This window comes from Gracilinanus agilis, chromosome 4, assembly GCF_016433145.1.
Source record: "Gracilinanus agilis isolate LMUSP501 chromosome 4, AgileGrace, whole genome shotgun sequence".
NCBI lineage: Eukaryota > Metazoa > Chordata > Mammalia > Didelphimorphia > Didelphidae > Gracilinanus > Gracilinanus agilis.
Genome location: NC_058133.1, coordinates 207,910,329 through 207,930,352, shown reverse-complemented (window position 1 = coordinate 207,930,352; position 20,024 = coordinate 207,910,329). Strand labels below are relative to the sequence as shown.

Genomic DNA, 20,024 nt, shown 5'->3' with positions numbered 1-20,024 from the left:
CCCCCCCTCTCCCGGCTGCGCTTCTCTGAGCACTGGCGGCCCTGGGACCGGCATTAAGTAGCTGCTCGGGAAGGCTTCTCTCGCTGCCATGGTGACGCCCCACCCCCATAAACAGCTTCTGCTGCGGCCATTGGCCAGCGCGTCTCCATGGAGACCGCGGGCACTTGCCACTCTCAACCCCACTAACTCGCTTCGAACTCCGTACTTCTCCTCCATCCTCACCCCGCCCCCCTCGCTCCCCGCATTCCCGCGCCCAGCTCTATGGGCCCCGCGCTGAGAGCTGGAGACCCGCGCAGCTCCCAGCTCCCCGCCTGGATCCCCGGGAGGCGGCTTTACCATTTCGCCAGTTGCCCCCTCTCCCCACCCTGCTTGACTGGAGGTTGAAGAACTCAAAACTACGTGAAGCTTCCTGGGATTGAGCTCCGGGCGCAGGCTCAGGGGTGGGTGGGTGGGGTTTGCTTCTCTTCTGGGCTGTGTGGGGTCCCTTGGTGGAGCTTCTGCAGCCTTTGCTTCTCCCCTGGCACTCTTATTGCCCCATCCCCAGGACTATCCAAGGTCGCTGGCAAGTCTGTCCGACTCTCCGATGCCTCCACCCAGGAAACCAAGCAAATGAGGAATAGATCGGAGTGGGGCTCAGGAGCATGAACCTTCCTTTGCCCTGGCCAGCCAAATGCAAATGCCAATTTTCACTGAATACCACCATACCTTCTCTCCACGCACTCCTATACCCAATATATAGTGGGAAGGGGCCACAAGACACCAAACTCAGTGAACAGGTCAGAAACTCCAAGGCACCTCTCCTTGTCCCCTCACCTCCATTCCTCTGGCCTCCCTAGTCACCAACAGTTCCTGCTGTTTAATTATTGAAGGCCTGTGTGCTTAGAAGCTCTCCAGTTTGCCTTAGCAGAATCAAGGGATGGGGAGGGGAGTTCATCACACAGGCCTGTACAAGGAGAACTGGGGTCATCTGGGGGGAGGAAAAGGGGAGCTGTTGCCCAGGAGGCTGGTGTGGAAGCTCTGGGAAAGGCATGTCAACTCCCACCAAGAAGTATTCTCTCCCCCCTCCACCTTGACCTCTTACTCTTCCACATCTCCCACCTTCAGGGAACCTCTTTATTAATTGTAGGACATTTGGGGGAAAGCAGGACAAAATCTCTCACCAGCAGGCCAAGTTCTCAGTCACCAGCTGCCCCTTCCTCTTGTAAACAGTTTTATTCACTTTTGAGAACCATGCAGCAATCCAGAAACATTGCATTATTGACATGGCACCTGCGGCATAGCCATGTGTGCACCCTGAGGGTAGCAGGGGATGCACAGCTCTGTCACCAACAGTAAACACACACACACACACACACACACACACACACACACACACAGAGTGTGCAGAGTCTCCAAAAAACATCATGCCATTGTTGCGCCAGCTCCAGCATCCCATCGAAATAAGATACTTTCTTTGCTATGAAAGTGCTCGACATGCACTAGTTTGGGCTCAGGAGTGAGCTCCCAGCATGGTGTGGAATCCAGATGGAAGTCTGGTTGGGGAATGGGAGGAGGAATAAGTCTTGGTGAGCAAATCAAAACCACCCTATCCCTGGAAAGAATAGGATGGGAACTGTGAGGTGTAGCAAGGGTGTGATTTGTGATTCTAGCTCATCTTGTTCAAGTCATCCCTTAGCCTGTGGCTCCCATCAGACCTCCCTTCTTCACCCACTGGATCCACTCCAGAAGATGGAGGTCTCCTTCCTCTGCTGGTGCTTCTTGACCTGCCTTTTTTACTCTCTTTCTTAGAAATATTGCAGCTTTATCCCTGAAAATGCTTCTTCAGTCTGATAGGGTCCTTCCAAGGGGACTTCAGTTGGTATTGTTGTTTGGGGGGGGGGATTGGTCATTTCAAAGCCAGGCTGGCCACTGCCATGGGTTTTGTTGTCAGACAGGTCCTCCTAAACCAGATAACTACCTGTCAAGTATCTTAAAAGGGGAGGAGGAAAAAAGCAGGAAGGGGGGGGGAGGGAAGAGGGGCGCTATCTAAGGAATTAGGGGCTATGGGGCTGTTTCCACCACATTTACATCTCGCCAGTGGGGGTGGAGAGGCAGTTCAGAAACAAGGAAAGGATCACTACTGCTTCCCTCTAGGGATGTGGCCTCAAGTCTCTTGCTGGCTACCTTGAGGCAGAGGATGAGCTGCAGGTTCTGACACTCCAGCATCAAAGGACCCAAGGAATCAGCAAAGGGAATGAGGCTATTTATTTTGGTTTAAGGTTCCTGGCTGGCTTAGCTACTGTTTAACTGTTGTTTCCATTCAGCCATCTCTTCCCCCAAGCATCCTGTTTAACACTACCCAGTGACTGCTAGAGGTAGATCTGCATGCTGACTGATGTAACCACCCAGATCATACAGACCTGAGAAAGGGGATTATTGCTTAACTAGGTTTGTTTTCATTTTTACTTTAGGAAAGAGTGATTGTTGGACAGGTAAGGGAACAACAAACCAGCCAATCTGTTTCAGTAGGGGCCTTTAGGGAGATGTTTATGAGAATTACTTATTCAAAACACTGCCTTAGTTTGAGTTGTCAAGCCTTAACCAGGACTACTGGAGGGGAAAAAAACAAAACAGTTTGCATCTACACCTGGATAGGCTTCTAACATCTCGGGGAATGTCTAGTATAGGAAGTCGTGGGGAAAGGCAGAGGGTAGCTGATGCTCTTCTCAAGGCTCCAGGTCTTTTGAGCATGGACTTGCAAAGGCTTTCCAGCAAAGGAATACAGGAGAGATCCCCCTGGAAAATACCATGGAAGCTTCACTGGTCCACCTTTCCTGGGAACTTTCCCCTTACCCCAAAAGTCTACGATCTTCCTTTTAAACACGGTTATTAACCAAACAATATCTAGAGCTCCTCCTTGATAGGAATGATACCTGACTTGGAGGCTAACCTCTGAGCTCAGGATCTTATTGTATGTACTTAGGTTCTGAAGCACCTAATTTGACCTGAACTACAACTCAATCTGTGTTCTATGGAGTAACAGAGCTGCTCCTCCACGGTGCCTCTTAGTATCAGCAAATCATAGAGGTTGAGCAAGAAGGAATATAATGGGGAAGCCCTGGAGGTGGAGGAGGCCTGCTCTCTCCCTTCATAGAGTCCAGTTAGTTCACTGATGCCACATGCCTCCCCTTCCATCCTCTGCAGCCATTTGGGGCTGTATTTCAGACCCTCGTTGGTCACTGATGTGAGAAACACTGGTACCTATTCCTCACATCTGGAAGGAGAAAGGCAGAGCTTCATCCATGTATATCATCCAGGGCACAAACAGTTGAGAAGGGAGTGGGCCTGTCTATATGACAGCACATGAGGCAAAAGCCTGACTTCTATGGTAGGCAAGACTCAAACATCCCACTGGATGCCACCTTTCAGAGTAGGTGGAGGCACTGTTTCAAGATTGTTTAATACAGAATGCCTGCTTTGCTATGCCATGGATGAGGGCTAACCCAAAAGGAGAGTTTGCCAAGGTAGTTTAATTGTGCTGGAGGCCAGATAACACAACGTGGGGAAAGGAGAGTGAAGTAGCCAGTTTTCTTAGCCTTCCTGCTGTAACCATAGGGAGAAAAAAGGAGACCAGGCAGCAAGCACATAGGCCACCATTCCACCTGAGAGGGGAGATGGGGCAGAAGTCTGTGAAAAGGCAACGATGGACTCCAGTTCATCAACATGACTTGAGCTCCAAGTCGAGGGACTTCCAATCTGTTCCAAGTGAAATTCAGGGAGGAAGAGAGGTTGGGCCGAGGTGTAGAATGCCCTTGACATCCAGTTTTACACACAAATATAAAAATTCAGCACAGGTCTCAGTGGAAATACCCAGGAGGTCAGCAGTCCAGTGGGGGACACATTGGAATGTGAGGATGGAAAAAAGAGCCCTGTGACAGGGGCTAGGACTCTTCAGACAGCCATGGAGCCCTTTACACAAGGCTCGTTCTCAGGGTCCTCCAGGCTGCTTGATGACAAGTGCCAGCACTGGCTGTTCCTGCAACTGATAGCATTGTTGTCCACCTGCCAGGTGCCTGGGGAAGAGAAAAGGAAGGTTATTGGAGCTGAGTCTTTGGCTAGGTCCAGAGGGCTTCTCCAACAAGGGTGGCAGCACAGGAGTGTGGCACTGGGGGAAAGCAGGTATTACCTGCACCTCCAGTGACTGGAACAGTGGAGATGTACCCCTTCCAATTAACCAGCCAACAGTGATTGAGAGAGAGTCAGGGAAAATCAGGGGTAAGAAGACAGGTGTAGGGCTTGCTCCTTATGAAAATGGTTCCTGCTATTGTCAGTGAGGAATAAGCTAGCAGGGATACAGAAAAAGCTATAGGCTTGATACACATAACCCCAGATCCCCTGTAATAATATGATTTCTGAAAGATGTCTACTTCTTGTGGGCCAGGGGGATGAGACTCTGGGAGCTAAGATTTACACTCGGGGCAGGAAGGATGAGAGCAGAGTGAGACCTGTATGTTAATTTGGGCCTGAGGTGCTACTGTTTGCAAAGAGGGCTTAGGTGGGGGAGGAAGTGATAAGTAGCAATGGAGGGTGTCAGAGACAGGATGGTGTCAGCAAGTTCTTGCAGGAAGACAGCTTAATAGCTTCCAGGACTCCTACTGACATGGCTTCGCTTCACACCATGCTGAGAGCAGAGCGGGGCCTGCTGTTCATGGCATGGTACACTCCCCTGCCCTCCCCTGAAGCAGCTCTGGTGACCCTGGCCCACCAAACCTAGCTGAGTCTAAAGAGAGGACACTGGCTTAGGGCCTAGTATGAATGCAGAAAGCCTGACAGGGAAAGAACACTAGGCTTAGGAAGATGTCCTCAGTTTAAAGTCTGGCTTTGACATTAGCAGTAGGAGCAGAGGTAAAGTCCTTAATCCCTCTGGGCCTCCAAAGACTTTGTTTGGACCAAATATGACTTCATTCTTCTCAAAGAGGGAACTCCCTTTACCAGTGCAAATCCACATCTGCTTTTGAACCTTTCCCCCCCTATCTTTTTATAGAGTTGGAGGCAAGAAGGCAGGAACCAAGGCACAGAAAGTTTGTGACTGGTTCAGGATCACAGAGACAGAATGTGCCAAAGGCAGAGCTTTTTTCAACTCTAGGGCCAGGTCTTTAGCTACCATGCCATGCTGCTTTTCCTTCTTGCTTCTCCCTTCCCCACCACAAAGTTGCATCTATGTTGTGTATTTAGCATGTATATAATTATTTGTTATCGCCCCCATTAGAATTTAAGAATTTAAGCTCCTTGAAGGCAGGGACTCCCCCTCCCCTCCCCTTTGTATCCCTAAGCACAGTACCTGCCACAGAACAAGTACTAAAGAAAGGCTTGTTTATTGACTGGCCTAATCTGCCTCAATTGACTGACTGAATCTGCCTTTACTTATCTGTAAAAGGGGAGGGGGAAAGGAAAATATCTATGTCACAGGGTTGTGAAGATAAAATAAGATTACCTTTGTGAAAAAGCTTTGAAAATATCAACTGCTGTCTGTTAAGTGTGACTTTTGGAGGTGATGCCAAAAAGGTTACTACGTAACTCTAAAAGGGGAAGTTTTCCTAGTCAGAGAAAATCAAGTTTGAGCTATAGATCTTTCTGAGCAGCAGTGATTCACTTGAATCTAAGAGGAAAATGATTTTATTCATTTCCTAAAAAAGCACTGTTACATAGTGGACACTGAGTTGGCCTCAGAGCCCAGAAAGTCCAGATTCAAATCTTGCCTCTGATCCACAATGGCTTTGTGAACCCAGGCAAAGTCACAATCTTTCAGGTCTCTAGGCAATGCTCCAAGAAATGAAGTTTCAGAAGAGCTGGCCTGATAGAGTTTCTTCATCCAGGAGTTCCCTAGATTAATGAAATCACATCTTGTCCCATTTCCCAGAAAATTCCCTGGATTCATGTTTATTCCAAAGCATTTGATGGCTAAGGCTGGTGGATCTCATGGGAAGAGCAGTAGGAAGCAAAGGAAATCCTTAAGTACTCTTCACAGCTGGATTTGGGGATCTTTGCTCCCTGGGGGTCTAAAGCCAAGGGAGTCAAGGATGTGTCTGTGTATGTGGGTATGGGTGTGCCCCTAGCTAGGTGGCTAGACAAGAACAGGACCATACTGCCTTTTGAGAAACTTAGATGCCCAACAATGAGTTAGTTATTAGTTATGCTTGTTCAGATATATGACTTGGTGTATTTCATACCTATTCCTCAATGTTTATGGGGCAGGATTCCGGAACCTCGGCTGTTCAGTAGGAAAGACCAAAAGCAAATGGTAAACAAGAGAGAAGACACACAAGCATGCACAAAATAAAAATTCCAGCAGTAACACCACCACCACACCATGAGAGCTTGGGCTCAAAGGTTATCCAGCAAGAGACCATCTAGTTGTGATTGAACAACTTCATGAGCCTCAGTGACAAATTCCACCTTTTGAAAAACCATACCTGTGGTTTTCCTGGGGAAGGAAGAGTGGAAGGGGGGAGGCAAGATTTTTTTGGAGTGGTATTAAAGCATTAGGGTTGAAAATTATGATGTCTGTCTTCCCCAATCCCTCATAACACCATACTATAATGAGAAAGACTTATTGGGACCAGTGAAATACCATGACTCCTGAAATGATTTCTGCAGAGCCCACCATTAATTTCTCCATTGGCTTTTTCCTTAAACTTATTTAGATGAAAAGACACCTAAAGAAATTAAATCTGGAGGGTGGCTAAGAACTTCCTTAAAAGATGGAGTGACCTTTTTTTATCTGTCTGACACGTATCTTTTTAGTCCCCCACAGACTAGGAAGCTCAATAGTATAAAGTGCTCATGGGGAAAAAGGTAACCAAGGCCGCTTACCATCCAATTTTTGTTTTCTGAATTAGAAGTGGGAGGACAAAGTGACATCTAGGGGTAGACTTGGGGAGCACATTTAAGGAAGTAAACTCCATAGGTTCCTTTTACACACATATACACACTCTCACTCTCTCAAAATGTGGCCTCCACAAATCTACCAATTAAGTATATGTGGACTTAGGGCTTGAACTCCATAACATACATGATTCTTTTTGTATAGTTTCTCCCAAAAGAAAAACAAAACACCAAAGATTTCCTTTTGGTATCCAGGAGATAGAAAATCTGATATGATTGCTGTCTCCAGTGATGGGAAGCCCAAGAAGTGGCTGGCACACAGTAAGCATTTACTCAATGCTTGTTTATTGATTAAAAAGGGTATATTTCAGGTCTTTTTGTTGTTCTCAAAGTCTATGGCACAATACTTTTATTGAAAATAGGTTTGCATTTCCACCACCAGACCCAAATTTGCCTCCATAAAGACACTGCCTCGAATTCCTGTTCATAGTTAGAGTCTAGGTAGATTGTCAGCTGTCACCTGACCTCTAACCTGCTGTCTATTTAATTATCCATCAAATCCCTCAGCACTACATCTAGCTAGTATAATCTTACTGTCCTAACCCTCTTGCCATTCATGTCTTTTCCACTTAGATTTTTGCCCAGGGGCTACCTTTAGACAGCACCTCAGAACATAGTGCCCAAAGCCCTGAAGGAGGACCACTCTCAGTGAGGAAGCCAGCATCCGAGAGTGGGGTTAACCAGCTTCTGCCAAGAGTGGGCTTGCAATGGATGAAGACTACTAAAAAGCTATCTAAAAAATTACAGGAGAGGTGATTCATATTGGAACAAAGGCAATTTTTTTCATGAGTTCATCTCTACCTAGTGCAGAGATGTCAAATTCATAGCCCCCTCAAAATTCCCCATGCCACCAACTGAACTGGATTAAAATGTAACTAGGAAATAATTAAAATAAATAAATTACAATATAACATTGTTTTTTTTCAAAGTTAATACGCAGCCCACAGAGATTCCTTTCTATTTGAATTTGACACCACTGACCTAGAGTACCTGTGCTTGGGAAAGGGTGATTGAGTATCCCCTTTGGTGAGAGCATTTCAGGCTCTGTCAGAAGGTCAGAAGGTCTTACTCTTCCATCTGCCCTTCATGAAAAAAGCAACATCTGCTTTAAAGTAGGAGAACGGACTTAGACGACAATGGAATACCCAGGGAGCTGGTGCTGCGCTGATGGAGGGGATGCCCTGTCTGTCACTGGGCTTGCAAAGAGCCAAGCCATCAAACATATATATGTCCCAGCCATAAGAAGGAGGTCTTATCTTATAGCTGGTCATGAGTAGGTCCAATTTATTCCACACTGATTCCCCCTAACAGTAGCTTCTCCAGTCATCAATCCAGCCAAAAAGGCATACACAGCATTCCATACATGGCCCTGGCACTTCTGGGCATAATAACTGGAGAAGGGCTGGTCCTCCTCTCCTCCACTTCTCCCATAATGGTTTTGGGGGTGGTCTTTCTTTGGTTGGGACCCAATAGTACTGGGATCTAAGTACAGAGCAGGTAATCTTTTAAGCCATCTAGCCCAACCCCTTCCTACTGATTGACTTTATATGATTTGACTTTATGTCTTTCTTGAACTGTGAAACTAGCTTAATCCTAAAGTGTATCTTCTGGCTATAGCCCTCATCAGAAGGGGCTTTGGGAACAAAAGGCTTCTTTCTGAGAAGCTTCTTGTTTGACCACCTCCACTAAACCCACAAGTGGAATAAATGTCGACAAGTGCAGGTTGGCTGGGAAAGGGTTGGGAGGTGAGGAGGAAGCCCTGGGAAAAGCTCAATTTGCACCAGAGTTGTTGGCTAATAAACTCTCCTTCAAACATGGAAAGTTAAACCACATCCCTTAAAGGGAAACAGGGAATTCCAGCTTTCCCCTGACACCCATCTGGTATGGAGTTACCAAAGACTTCTGCGGAATGCCAGGCAGGGTGGTCAGCACTTGCTTTACAAACTGACTGGCCAAAAACTGCAAAAGAGAACAAGCTTCTCCATGGTACAGAATTCTCACAAATGAATTCTTTATTTCTATTAAATTTCTTTCTTTCTTTCTTCCTTCCTTCCTTCCTTTCTTTCTTTTTTGGTATATTTGTCTCTATAAAAGCTCAATAATAGTACAGTTATCTGACCCCAGATTTTTTTCTTGGGGGTAGGGAGAGATGGCCTCAAACTCAATATAAGCCTTTCCAATCAATATATGTATAGCAAGGGAGCACCAATAAATGCATATCCAGCAACCCTGGTGTAAGAGACTGAGCACAGCCAAAAAGGACAGTGTTGGCACAGAGTGAACATGAACTTCATACCGACTGAATCCAGGTAAAATAAATGAATTTTAAAATAAAAAAACAAACCAGACAGACAGATCAGAACTTGGCAAAAAGACACAAAAACAAATGGACAGACAGAAGCAAGTTAATAAGTGGAAAGGCAGGAGGTGTATCTTGGGCCCCTCGAAGCACCAATTCTAAATTAATTGAGGGACTGGCCACTTAATTCAGTGTTCCTCCACAGTGTCTTTCTTTCAGCAGATGCCTCCCAAGTCTAGCACAGGAGAAGCAGATGAAGTGACATTATCTCAACTGGCCTCGCTGTACATTAAGAAGCCTTTGTGAATAATGGACTAAACTCAACAGGAAATGACTTAAAAGCTTTTCTGAAAGCCTGGTGAATGTTTCTGCTGGGAGATCTATTCTCCTCTGCATTCATGGCTGCATGGGACTAGAATGTCTTTTTAACCATTTTTTTCTCCTAGGTTTTTTGACTCCTAGGTTTTGAGGGAGAGGGGCATGCCACCAGAGGTATTCCCTTTTCTATTACTCCAGTTGCTTCATATATTAAGTGAAGCACTGGGGCCATGAAGATGTCCAAATGGCTTAGGGAGATAAGCATATCCTAGGCCTCTGTGGCTTGAAAAAAATCGATGGCCTCACAGGAGATCTCATAGATCACAAACAACAGTGCAATGGAAGGGGCAACTTCTGGGGAAGAGCCAACAGGTGAGAGCACACAGACAATCTAGGGAGAGGAAGTATTTACCAAGACTACTTGGGCAGTCTCTAGCTCTGAGGAAATGGTTCAAGGAACATTTAAATGGCTTTGCAGGGTAGGCAGAGGTCCAGGCTGAAAATATGATCTATATATATATATCTAAAAAGGGTTATTCTACTTTTGGTTAATTATCTTCATAAGGAAGGTACAACAAATTGATCAGATTTCTGGGATTCCAAGTTAGGGTCACAGGAGATGCAGTCAACCTTTGCTGCAAAGGCTATAAAGTCAGGGTCCAGCAAGATTTAAGAGAGAAGCACTCTGACCTCCCCTTCTCATTCCTCTACGATTCAAATGCAGTAGGTAACAATGAAGCTGATAGCTCAGAGTTTGCTGCATCATAAAGTGAATCATGGATTTGTTTTTAAACCCTTACCTTCTACCTTCAAGTCGATACTAAGTATCCATTCCAAGCCAGAAGAGTGGTAAGGGCTGAACAATTGGGGGTTAAGTGGCTTACCCAGGGTCACACAGCTAGGAAATGTCTGAGTCCACATTTGAACCTAGGATCTACCATCTCCAGGCCTGGCTCTCTCCCTGTTAAGCCACCTAACCGCCCTGAATCACTGATTTTAAAAGTACTTTTAAGTACTTTTCATATTTCCTTTTTAAAGATGTACAGGTTGATTTTTTAAAGGGTCTGGTTTGGCTTTTAGGGACCCAGCTAAGATGGGTCAATACTTCAGGTTTCTTGCTACTGCTGGATTAAAATCCTATGAGTCTCTGACAGAGTACTTATGAGATCCTAAAAGAAGGGACCACATCATTTTAAGGTACAGAGAAATTCTAACTTCTCCCCTTCTACCCTAGGGATAGATGCCTTTTGCTTAAAAGAGAGGTTGCTCTTTGTCAAAGGTTGAAGGCCTCTCCTGGGCCTTGCCCTGCCTTGCCTGTTCCCTGCATCTTAGGGCACACCCCATGCCTTCTTTTCCAGGAAACTGCAGGATAGGAAATGGCTGTGTAAAGGGGTGAGAGCAGGGGTGGAGAGCAGGGGGGTTTTCCTCCCAAGTTCATGTTCAGCAGACTGCCACTCACCGGGTAAGCAGACCTCAGAGCACAGCTTATTGTCGAGTGTTTTCACGACTGCGATGTCAATGTCATTGTTATTGTCACACTCCATACCTAGGAATGCGCAAGTCCTCTGGCCTGTAATGGAGTTAATGCAGTTAGAGAGGCGCTGTGATTTTCTTTGCTTTACTGTCTTTTAAAATGAAAATCTTAAAGATGGAGACAAAAAAAATCAAATTATATATTAAAAAAAGACAATAATAACTAAGTGGGTAAAGAGTGGACAATAAAGGAGTCACATCATGTAGGGGTGTGAGTGTCTCTGTTCTCAAAGCTATCCTGCCCTATCTTCCCGACCAGCTGCTTCTCACTTCTTGTTCCATAACTTTTCAGATCACTGAGGAGGAGGGCAAAGGAATACACAAGGATTTTGAAGAGAACAACTAGGAAGTGCAGTAAATATGCAGGTAAAAGGCAGACAAGAGAGTAGCTGGGAAAAGCTAAAGAAAGCAACTGGGAAAGTTACCCCCTGCTCATGCTTGTGTCTGTCTCTGGTCCGTGTCAGGTGCGTTTATGACCATGGGGGAGTGGGTTCTGCAAAATGAGTAAATAATAAAAGCAAAAATTAAAGATTCCAGGTTGCATTATTTTGCATGTCAAATCCAAAGTGCCACATTAACAAAATTAAGATTTTGCTGATGAATAGTTTGTTTTGTCATTTGGAATGTCTTTTAAATGACTGACCAGAAACCTACAGTCATGTAAGGGGGGAAGGAGAACTACAGAAAGTCATTCTTTAAAGCCCTCCTCTATTCCTTGGTGAAAAGGAGAAAGGAAATCATGAGTTTGCCAAATGGCCTACAAGATATCAGGGAGAAACATAACCCTGCACTTTAAAAAGAACAACCAGAAATTTGGCAACCTGAATTTTAGAGAAAAGAAGATAAATTCACTAAAAGCTACAATTTTAAGCAAGTCTGTTTTTATTTTGGAATGAGCAAGCAATCACTTGGGTGACCTGAGGTCCTACCATCATGGTTTGAGTTGATGGTTTGTCTCTCTGGCTGGTGTGCAAGGGGTGATGGGAGGCACAGCTTTAAGCAGTAGTCACCAGTCTGCCTAGGAGGTTCTTGGGCTGGGCTGGCTGTGTGCATGCACACTCTGTGAAATTTTCCAAGCAGTGGCCAGCACTCAAGCAAAAGCAACCAGGAGGATGGCTGAGAGGTCTACAGCCAGGCTGGGGGTGGAGGCTGGCTTGGGCCTGGCACGTGCTTTGATCTATCCCCTTTGACGTGACAAATTTCATAGAGAGAATAGATTCTCAACCCCAGGACACTTGGTGTCAATTTTTGCCCTAGATCCTTCCTGTCTGGATCATCCTTTTACTAACTGTTAAACTAATTTTCAGTGAGGAGAGGGGAGGGAGGAGGGAAGAATATCCTTTCCATTCTAAGAAGAGACCATTAACGTCTCAGATGTTGTCGATGAATGCCACTGGAACGACTTGCAGACACATGCTTACATGGTACTGTTAAGGAAAACTCATGCTTCTACTTTCTTAACAGTTTTCTTACTACATTAGCTACGATTCTGAAAAGGTCTTTCTTTTGAAGGAAGGAGAGCAATCTTCTGAATGAAAGGGAATCAAACTAAGGCCCTCTCCCTGAAGTAAAGAAATTACTGTAAGGCACTGTTGCTGTTTCTACCATAGAAGGGCAGTCTGAATGGTCCTGTGTCACTTGGCTGAAGAGCAACTGGGGGAGAAAGAAAGTGAGCAGACAACTGTCTAGTATCCTCTGAAGGTTATACTACCACACAAAAACATAATCTGACTTAAGAAGAGTCCTTACCCTAACACCTCAGCACTTATTAGCATAGTGCCTAGCACATATAGGAATGCAATAAATCTTTCCATCTTTCCTTCCTTTTCTCTATCTTCCTTTCTACCTTTCCTTCCTCCCTTCTTTCCTCCCAGAAAGAGTCAGGAAGATACACTGGGATCCTCCTGTTACCCTGCTGTCTTTCATACATTGCAGACAAGATAACTTTCTCTTCATCAATCATACAACTAAATAATGCCACCAAGCCAAATGGTCCTCTTTTCTTTGCCTTGACATCACCACACCCTAGAAAGAAAATGAAAATAAAAGCAGGCAAAGGGCCAGTCCGTTACCATCTTCCTGTGTAGGAGATCCATCTTCTTCTTCCAATACATCGTTTCCCTAGAACACAGCAGAGAGGCTATGAATATTGAAAGAATAAGGCAGGACACCCCAGACCAATATAAACTCCTACAAAACCTACCCTTATCATAAAGAAGATACAAGTAGAAAAAACCAAGGCTCTCCCGTGACTGGGTTGTGATATACACTTAGTCTACAATTCCACACTCAATATTTATTTATTTATTACCACATAGAAGCTGGTCTAAACATTGTTCTCTGTTCTCACTAGATAGAATCTCTAAATGTCCAATCAGCTACTACCCCTTGTAGAAGATCAATACCAACAGACTCCCTTCTATTTTATATATCTGTTCCTTGTAGCCTCTTGACAGTGGGAATTTTTCTCACTCTACTCCTGCACCTCCTTCTGTCTCTGTATCCCATCATGTCCTATTCTCCTTGTTGTGTTGACTGGGAGAAAATTCTCTTTAGTGAGGCACAGTTTGTCTATAGGGGTCTGGATCTGAACAATTTTACACTAATGTGTCCCTATGGAGAGGGTTTTTTTGGTGGTGGTGGGGGGAATGCCCTTGATTAGTTTTTGCTCCTCTGGATTGAAATCACAAGAAAGAGCACTAAATGAGACACAAGACAATACAAATCTCTGGCTCAGGAATCCAGGGGATTTACATTCTACCTAGATCAGGCTCAATAGAAAGGTGCATGGTGATCCTGCCTATGTAATGAGTAATCAACTAATGCAGGGGTCGGCAACTATGGCTCTCGAGCCATATCTGGCTCCACCTCCTGACCAGCCAGTCCGGGCAGAGCCCCGGGATGTGCCCCAGGGGGCCCTTCAGCCCCGGCCCCATATTCCAGCGCCTTCTGCCTCCATCTTCCTCCTTCCGCAGGCGTTTATGGCTCTCACGGCCAAAAAGGTTGCAGACCGTTGAACTAATGTGATCAAAACTTGGGATTCTGCCACAAAGTCTCCTCTTTGGAATCTCCATCCAAAACATTATGCTAGTAAACATTTGTAGGAGAGTACAGAAACGAGCAGTTTCCTGAATAATGTGGCCCTCATCACATCTTGCCTCTATACTGAATCTGAATGTAGCAGTGTTGCCTTGTAGTAGTAGCTGCCCACACGTCTATTCTTAAAATCTTGAGGTTATTGGCTTTTCAGCTCAAGCATCTTCACTAACTGTGGGAAAGGGGCCACTGCTATTTAGCCTGTTACCTCTGCATCCTGCTCTTCTGCTGGGACGCCAACAAAATCACCATCTGGAGACTCAACGGGCATCAACTGCAAAATGATAAAAAAACAGGTAAGTGACAAGTTCACTAACTTCAATTTGCTCTTTTCCAAGAACTGTGGAAGATTCAAGGTCCAAATGTGCTTCAGTAAAATTGGGAGACATAAGATAAAGGCCAGAGAAGTTACAGAAAGAGCAAATGAAGGGCCTTTGAATGAAACTGCTCCTAGCTTTGCTTCTCCATGATATTGATGGGGTTCTGTGGAGTCCTCTCCCAGCCCTTACCTCACCTTTATCTCCCTCCTGGCCCAAATCATAGTACTGGATTTCCCAGCTCCTTTTAAGGTCTAATGAAGTGCCAATTCCCACATGAGGCTTTCCTAGGCCTCCCAAGATATTGTATCCCCTGCATTCCCCACCACAATTACTTTGTATTTATTTTACATATGTGGAATTCCCCCCATAGAATGTAAATTCCTAAAGGGCAGGGAGTATTTTATTGTTGTCCTAGTATCACCGGTGCCCATGGACTTAATAGGCACTTAACAGATGCTTACTGAACTGAGTTGTAGAATCTGTTCTTGGGGTCAGCAGAAGCCCCACTGATCTCAAGCTGCTTTTCCACATGTGTTTAGTTTGAGGGGTAATGCCAGTGCCAGTGGCTTTTTCCCTACCTCGCCTTCTTCTGATGGAGCTCCACTAGCAGCAAATGGGGAAGGGAGAGCATCTCCCTCTTCTTCGGTGCCAGGGGCAATATAGGAACCAGACATAGAGGAGACCGTGTCAGTGCTGATCTGGGAGTTCTGGCTTTGGGAAGAGGCTATGGACATGACAGATTGTGCCAGGCTGCTGCTGACAGGGTCTACGGAGAGAACAGATGAGAGAAGCTCAGCCACCTTAGTTACACTGAAGGCAGGAGAGGAAAGAAATAGATCTTGACAGTTTAAAAAAAAAAAGATGAAATCTTCTCTATCCCCTAGGTAACAAACACCACAGGAACCTTTTCCCAAGCTCAACTAAAAAGGTACTGGAACTGGAGTTTATTGAGCTTTTGCCTTATTTAAGGGCTAGAGCTCAGAATTTAGTCTTTGGGACTAGAGACAGAAGACAAGAAAAAAGAGTGGTTGCCACACTGTTAAATCAGTTTGTGGACTAGTGCTTAGGACTTGGAGTCCAGAAGTTCTGAGTTCAAATCCCATCTTAGATGCTTACTACTTGTGTGACCCTGGGGAAGTCCCATATTTCTGTGGTTCAGTTTCCTCATTTACAAAATGAAAGGTTTGGATTGATGGTCTCTAGTGCCTCTTCTCTTCCAGCTCTAAATTTATGTATGAGTCTATAAAAACTAGTATTGTTTCAAAATAAAAAGAGTGAAAGAGATGCTCTCCTGAGACCAGGAGGACTGAAACCAATATTAATGTTAAAAAACAAAAACAAAAACAAAAGCAGAAACTCTCCTTATTCTCTCAGAGATGGAAATCAGAAGAGGCTAATGGAAATCAGGTCCCCTGCCCAGGGGTCAATGCATCACTAAGTATTCTCAGCTCAGTGGAAGAGGTATCCTGTCCATCCTTCAACCAGGGAGCTCCATTTACCACACTTGGGTGTTAACTGATGACATCCAATGACCTGAGCAGAAGAGAAGGGCCACAGCAACTCTGAGTCCTTAAGTACCTTCTGGGGAAGAAATTGTGGAAGAGAGAGGGGTCCCTGTGCAAGATGACTGGCCAATGGCTCCTGATGAAGATAAAGTGAGATTCTCACTCTCTGGAGTGGCACCGCAATCCTGGAAAAGCAACAAAGGGAAGGCAGAGTGAGCTCAAAGCAGATATAGTTGGTGGCAGAGAGAGAGAGAGAGAGAGAGAGAGAGAGAGAGAGAGAGAGAGAGAGAGACAGACAGACAGACAGACAGAGACAGACAGAGAGAGAGTGAGTGTGTGTGTGTGTGTGTGTGTGTGTGTGTGTGTGTGTGTGTGTGTGTAAAGGGGAAACCAGCAGCTAGGAGCTGAGGCTGACTGTCCTCAGAAAAGGAAAGGAACAGGTAACATTAGTGTTAGTGTCTCTTTTGTCATCACTTCTCTTCAATTTTAGCCCGGAATGACAAGTCCCTCCCAAGGGAGGAGGGAAAACTCCAATCATCCCAGCCTGCCTAGGGCACAGCATCTTGTATGCAGCTAGGGCTCAGGTGACATAGGTCACCTAGCAGCTGTTCCTTGGGAAAACCCTTGGCCCTGGTAATCATGGGCAAGTTCTTCCATTCTGAAGATGAGAGTATAAGTCCTCACAATGAATACAGACTAGGCAGCTCAGCTCCCAATAAATGTGTCTGCCATGAACCCTGAAGAAGGAGGGAGCTGAAAGGGAGGGTGCGTTTTCCAGAGAGGGGCTGTGTGGGACAGGCAGGAGGGCAATGGGTACTTAGAAGCAGAGTCCCGTGTCCCCAGAGAGGAAAGGGAGTAGGGTAGCTGTCACCTCTTCAAGCTGATGAGGAGACTGCCTGGGGGAGAGGTGCATTTCAGACTCGCTACAGGACTGCTCATCATCCTCTTCTTCGTGTAACATGGATGAATTCTGGGAGATGGACCTGGGTAAGTTTAAAGCAAATACTTATGACTCAAACATACACCTAAAGAAGTGAATTCTGCTGTATTCAAATCAACTAAATTCCATACCCAGGAGCAGTGAGTGAATAAGAAACATCAAGGGGGTCACCCAAGCATTTGGGTGATTCTTGGGCGAGAAGCAAGGTTGTGGCCTGAGGACTACATCATGTCACAGTCTTGCTTTGGCTCCATCAAAGATCTGTTGTACTTTCTTCTATATAAATATATTCTCTCTCTCTGGAGGCTCCATTAGGGACCACAAACGTTTTGCAAATACTAATGACTTGTTCAGTGTTAAAAAAATTAAAGAAAGTCATTATTATTCTGATCTATAGTCCCTTGGAGCATCAATACCATCTCTTTCTTAGGCCTAGAAGTATCAGCGTGTTTTCCGAAGAGTGTGCAAGGAACCCTCCTGCATACATTTTAAATTTCTATTACTACTTTACGCTGCTGTGTCTGAATCTCATATAATCAATGATAGTGCATTAGTCCTTTCTTTAATGTTCTGAAGGCACCTCAGGTGTTTGGTGGGGTTGTTAAAGTCTAGAAAAGTCTTGGAGAGTCAGTTTCTCCTTAAGGAGCTAAGATAAAAGCTACACTGTCACTGGGAAGGTGAGGAAAGCACTGGAAACAGCTTGGATCAATGTGAGATTAATCCTAGCTCCAGAGGCCTGACAGGATAATGTATTAATCCTTCTCTTCAGCTGAAAGATGGTGGAATGAGACTTATGCTGTCAGACATGGTGCTCTGTTGGCAATCTGTGTGGTTTAACTGGACTTCCTTGTTATTAAGGAAGATTCAAATCCTGCTTGGGGACACTTACTAGCTGTGTGATTTAACAACAGTTCGCCTCAATTTCCTTGCCTATAAAACGGAGACAATAATAGCACCTAGTTTCCTAGGTTATTTGTGAGTATTAATTGAGATAAATGCTTTGAAATCCTTAAAGTGCCTCTAACTTTATTTTTTAATTTTCATTTATTCATTTATTGCTTATTTTATATTTATTTCTATTTATTTTTCTGACTATGATCATGATTAAAATGGGTGTTAAGAAATGATAATAGTTCTTTTAAAAGTATTGATAAAGCACTAAAATTTTTTTTATAAAAGGAAAAGAGCGCTGGAAACATTCAAACCCATCCCACAAAAGAATCCTAGAGACATGACTGTCAAACCACTGGGTACTCACTTGGAGAGACTATTCTTGAGCTTGAGTTCTTGGCTGCTGCAGTCAGAGAGGCGGTCAAGAGGAGAGACAGTTCTGAGTGGGGGGAGATGCCCATCACTGCCATAAGAAGGCAACATCCCTGACAGGTGGGTGTCTCCAAGTACATGAAGTGGAGGAGCGGCTGGGGATGGAGTGAGGGGCCCATTTAGGGCTTCCAGCAGAGATACCACTTCGTAACCCAAGGGAATGTTCTCTGAGGACTAGGAGAATCAGAGACAGGTTGTTAAATTCTAAAAATAGCAAGCGTCTATAGCATTGAATAAGCATCCTTGTTTTAAAGTAAATCTTAGTTTCATGATGAGATATTATTTCTGGCTCTGTATGAAAGATTCTTTTCAGATTTGCTTTGAAGGTTTAGTAAAAATAATTCCACTCAGTGGATTGAGAGTCAGGCCTAGAGACGGGAGGTCCTAGGTTCAAATCTGGCCTCAGACACTTCCCAGCTGTGTGACCCTGGGCAAGTCACTTGACCCCCATTACCTACCCTTACCACTCTTCTGCCAATACACAGTATAGACTCCAAGCCGGAAGGTAAGGGATTAAAAAAATAATAATTCCAACACTAATGAGGTAAAAGAAAAGCATCAGGAAGGGAGGGCAGCATTGATATAAATAATTCTACCTGGAGTCTGCCAGTGGGTTACTCTTGAGAGATAATGTCCAAGTAAAAAGGAAAGAGCTGAAAAGTTGGGATACTGTCCCTAACCCTGGATCTTCCATTATGAAACTGTTAGATTAATTTGTCTTTCCGGACCTTGTTATTATACTCAGCTATAAAGTGGAAGAAAGATAAATTCCTTTTAGAGGATTGATAAGTAAATATTATTGAATTACAGAGCAGTCATTTGTCTATCTCTTAATGATTTTTTACAGAATTGTGGTTCTCTGAAGTGGTATTTGACATCAAAAATTAGAAAATGGATGTCTAGGAAGGAAAGTAGTTTCGTTTACCATGGTACTCAAGCGATGATTTTACCAGCTTCAAAACAACTTTATTTTGGTGGGTTTATTAAAAGGATACATAAGGCACATATCAGGGTGCAATTTCACTGCCTACAGTGTCAGGGTGATAAAGAAAAGGGCAGTGAAGATAAGAAGTCAGCAGGGATCCTCTAGAGTACCTGTTCCCTAGTCCTAGAACATGGGCAAGGGCTCCTGTTCTAGACCATGACCCAACTTACTGAATGTTCTTCAGAGTCAGATGTTTGGGAAGAGATGATGGGGTTAAAGTTGGTTGGGGACAAGGGGCCCAGTTTCTTCCTCATGGCCCGGATCTGAAGCAGAGCCCGAAATGCTGTGAAGAGGAAAGATGTCCAGTTAAGATATCTTGATACAGGGTAGAGGGCACGTGGGAGGGAGAGGATGACAAGCATTCCCTTTTCCCTGAGGCTTCATGTATTTGCCAGATCCCAGAAGCAGCACGGGCTTTGGTGCTTTATACATCAACTTCCTTGCCCCGACCTACTGATAGTACCTTTCCCTCCATCCTCAAGACTTACGCAGTCGGCAGATAGGACAGTTGTTGGCTTGGTAGCGAAGGGTGTCTGCACAGGTGTTACAGAGGCAGAGGTGACGGCAGGGTAAAATCAAGGTATCCCGGACATCCGAGAGACATACCACACACTCAGCACTGTTATCATTTACTTCATCCTCAGCCACCTGGCCAGGGAGAATAAAACTACTGAGCTGATAGCACAAGAACATAGTCTCACATATCTCATTGATAAAGCTGTAAGGGAGAATGAGAGAGAGAGAGAGAGAGAGAGAGAGAGAGAGAGAGAGAGAGAGAGAG

The 20,024-nt window shown here is 44.8% G+C and overlaps 1 protein-coding gene across 3 annotated transcripts in view; it reads right to left on the bottom strand.

Moving 5' to 3' along the window:
• Positions 1 to 3,489: 3,489 nt before the first annotated feature.
• Positions 3,490 to 20,024, bottom strand: part of RNF157 (ring finger protein 157) — a 150,224-nt gene continuing 133,689 nt past the window's right edge. Inside the window, exons 10-20 of one of the 3 annotated variants that reach the window (XM_044676993.1) lie at positions 19,732 to 19,891; positions 19,414 to 19,526; positions 18,194 to 18,432; positions 16,867 to 16,978; positions 16,069 to 16,180; positions 15,069 to 15,256; positions 14,379 to 14,444; positions 13,147 to 13,195; positions 11,001 to 11,111; positions 6,210 to 6,250; positions 3,966 to 4,052 (exon numbers count right to left, since the gene is read on the bottom strand). In XM_044676993.1, coding sequence (XP_044532928.1) covers positions 6,210 to 6,250; positions 11,001 to 11,111; positions 13,147 to 13,195; positions 14,379 to 14,444; positions 15,069 to 15,256; positions 16,069 to 16,180; positions 16,867 to 16,978; positions 18,194 to 18,432; positions 19,414 to 19,526; positions 19,732 to 19,891 — 1,191 coding nt within the window. In that variant the 3' untranslated portion in view covers positions 3,966 to 4,052. Of the gene's footprint in view, positions 4,053 to 6,209; positions 6,251 to 11,000; positions 11,112 to 13,146; positions 13,196 to 14,378; positions 14,445 to 15,068; positions 15,257 to 16,068; positions 16,181 to 16,866; positions 16,979 to 18,193; positions 18,433 to 19,413; positions 19,527 to 19,731; positions 19,892 to 20,024 lie in introns of all 3 variants that reach the window. The other 2 variants (XM_044676992.1, XM_044676994.1) reach the window with 2 other exon arrangements.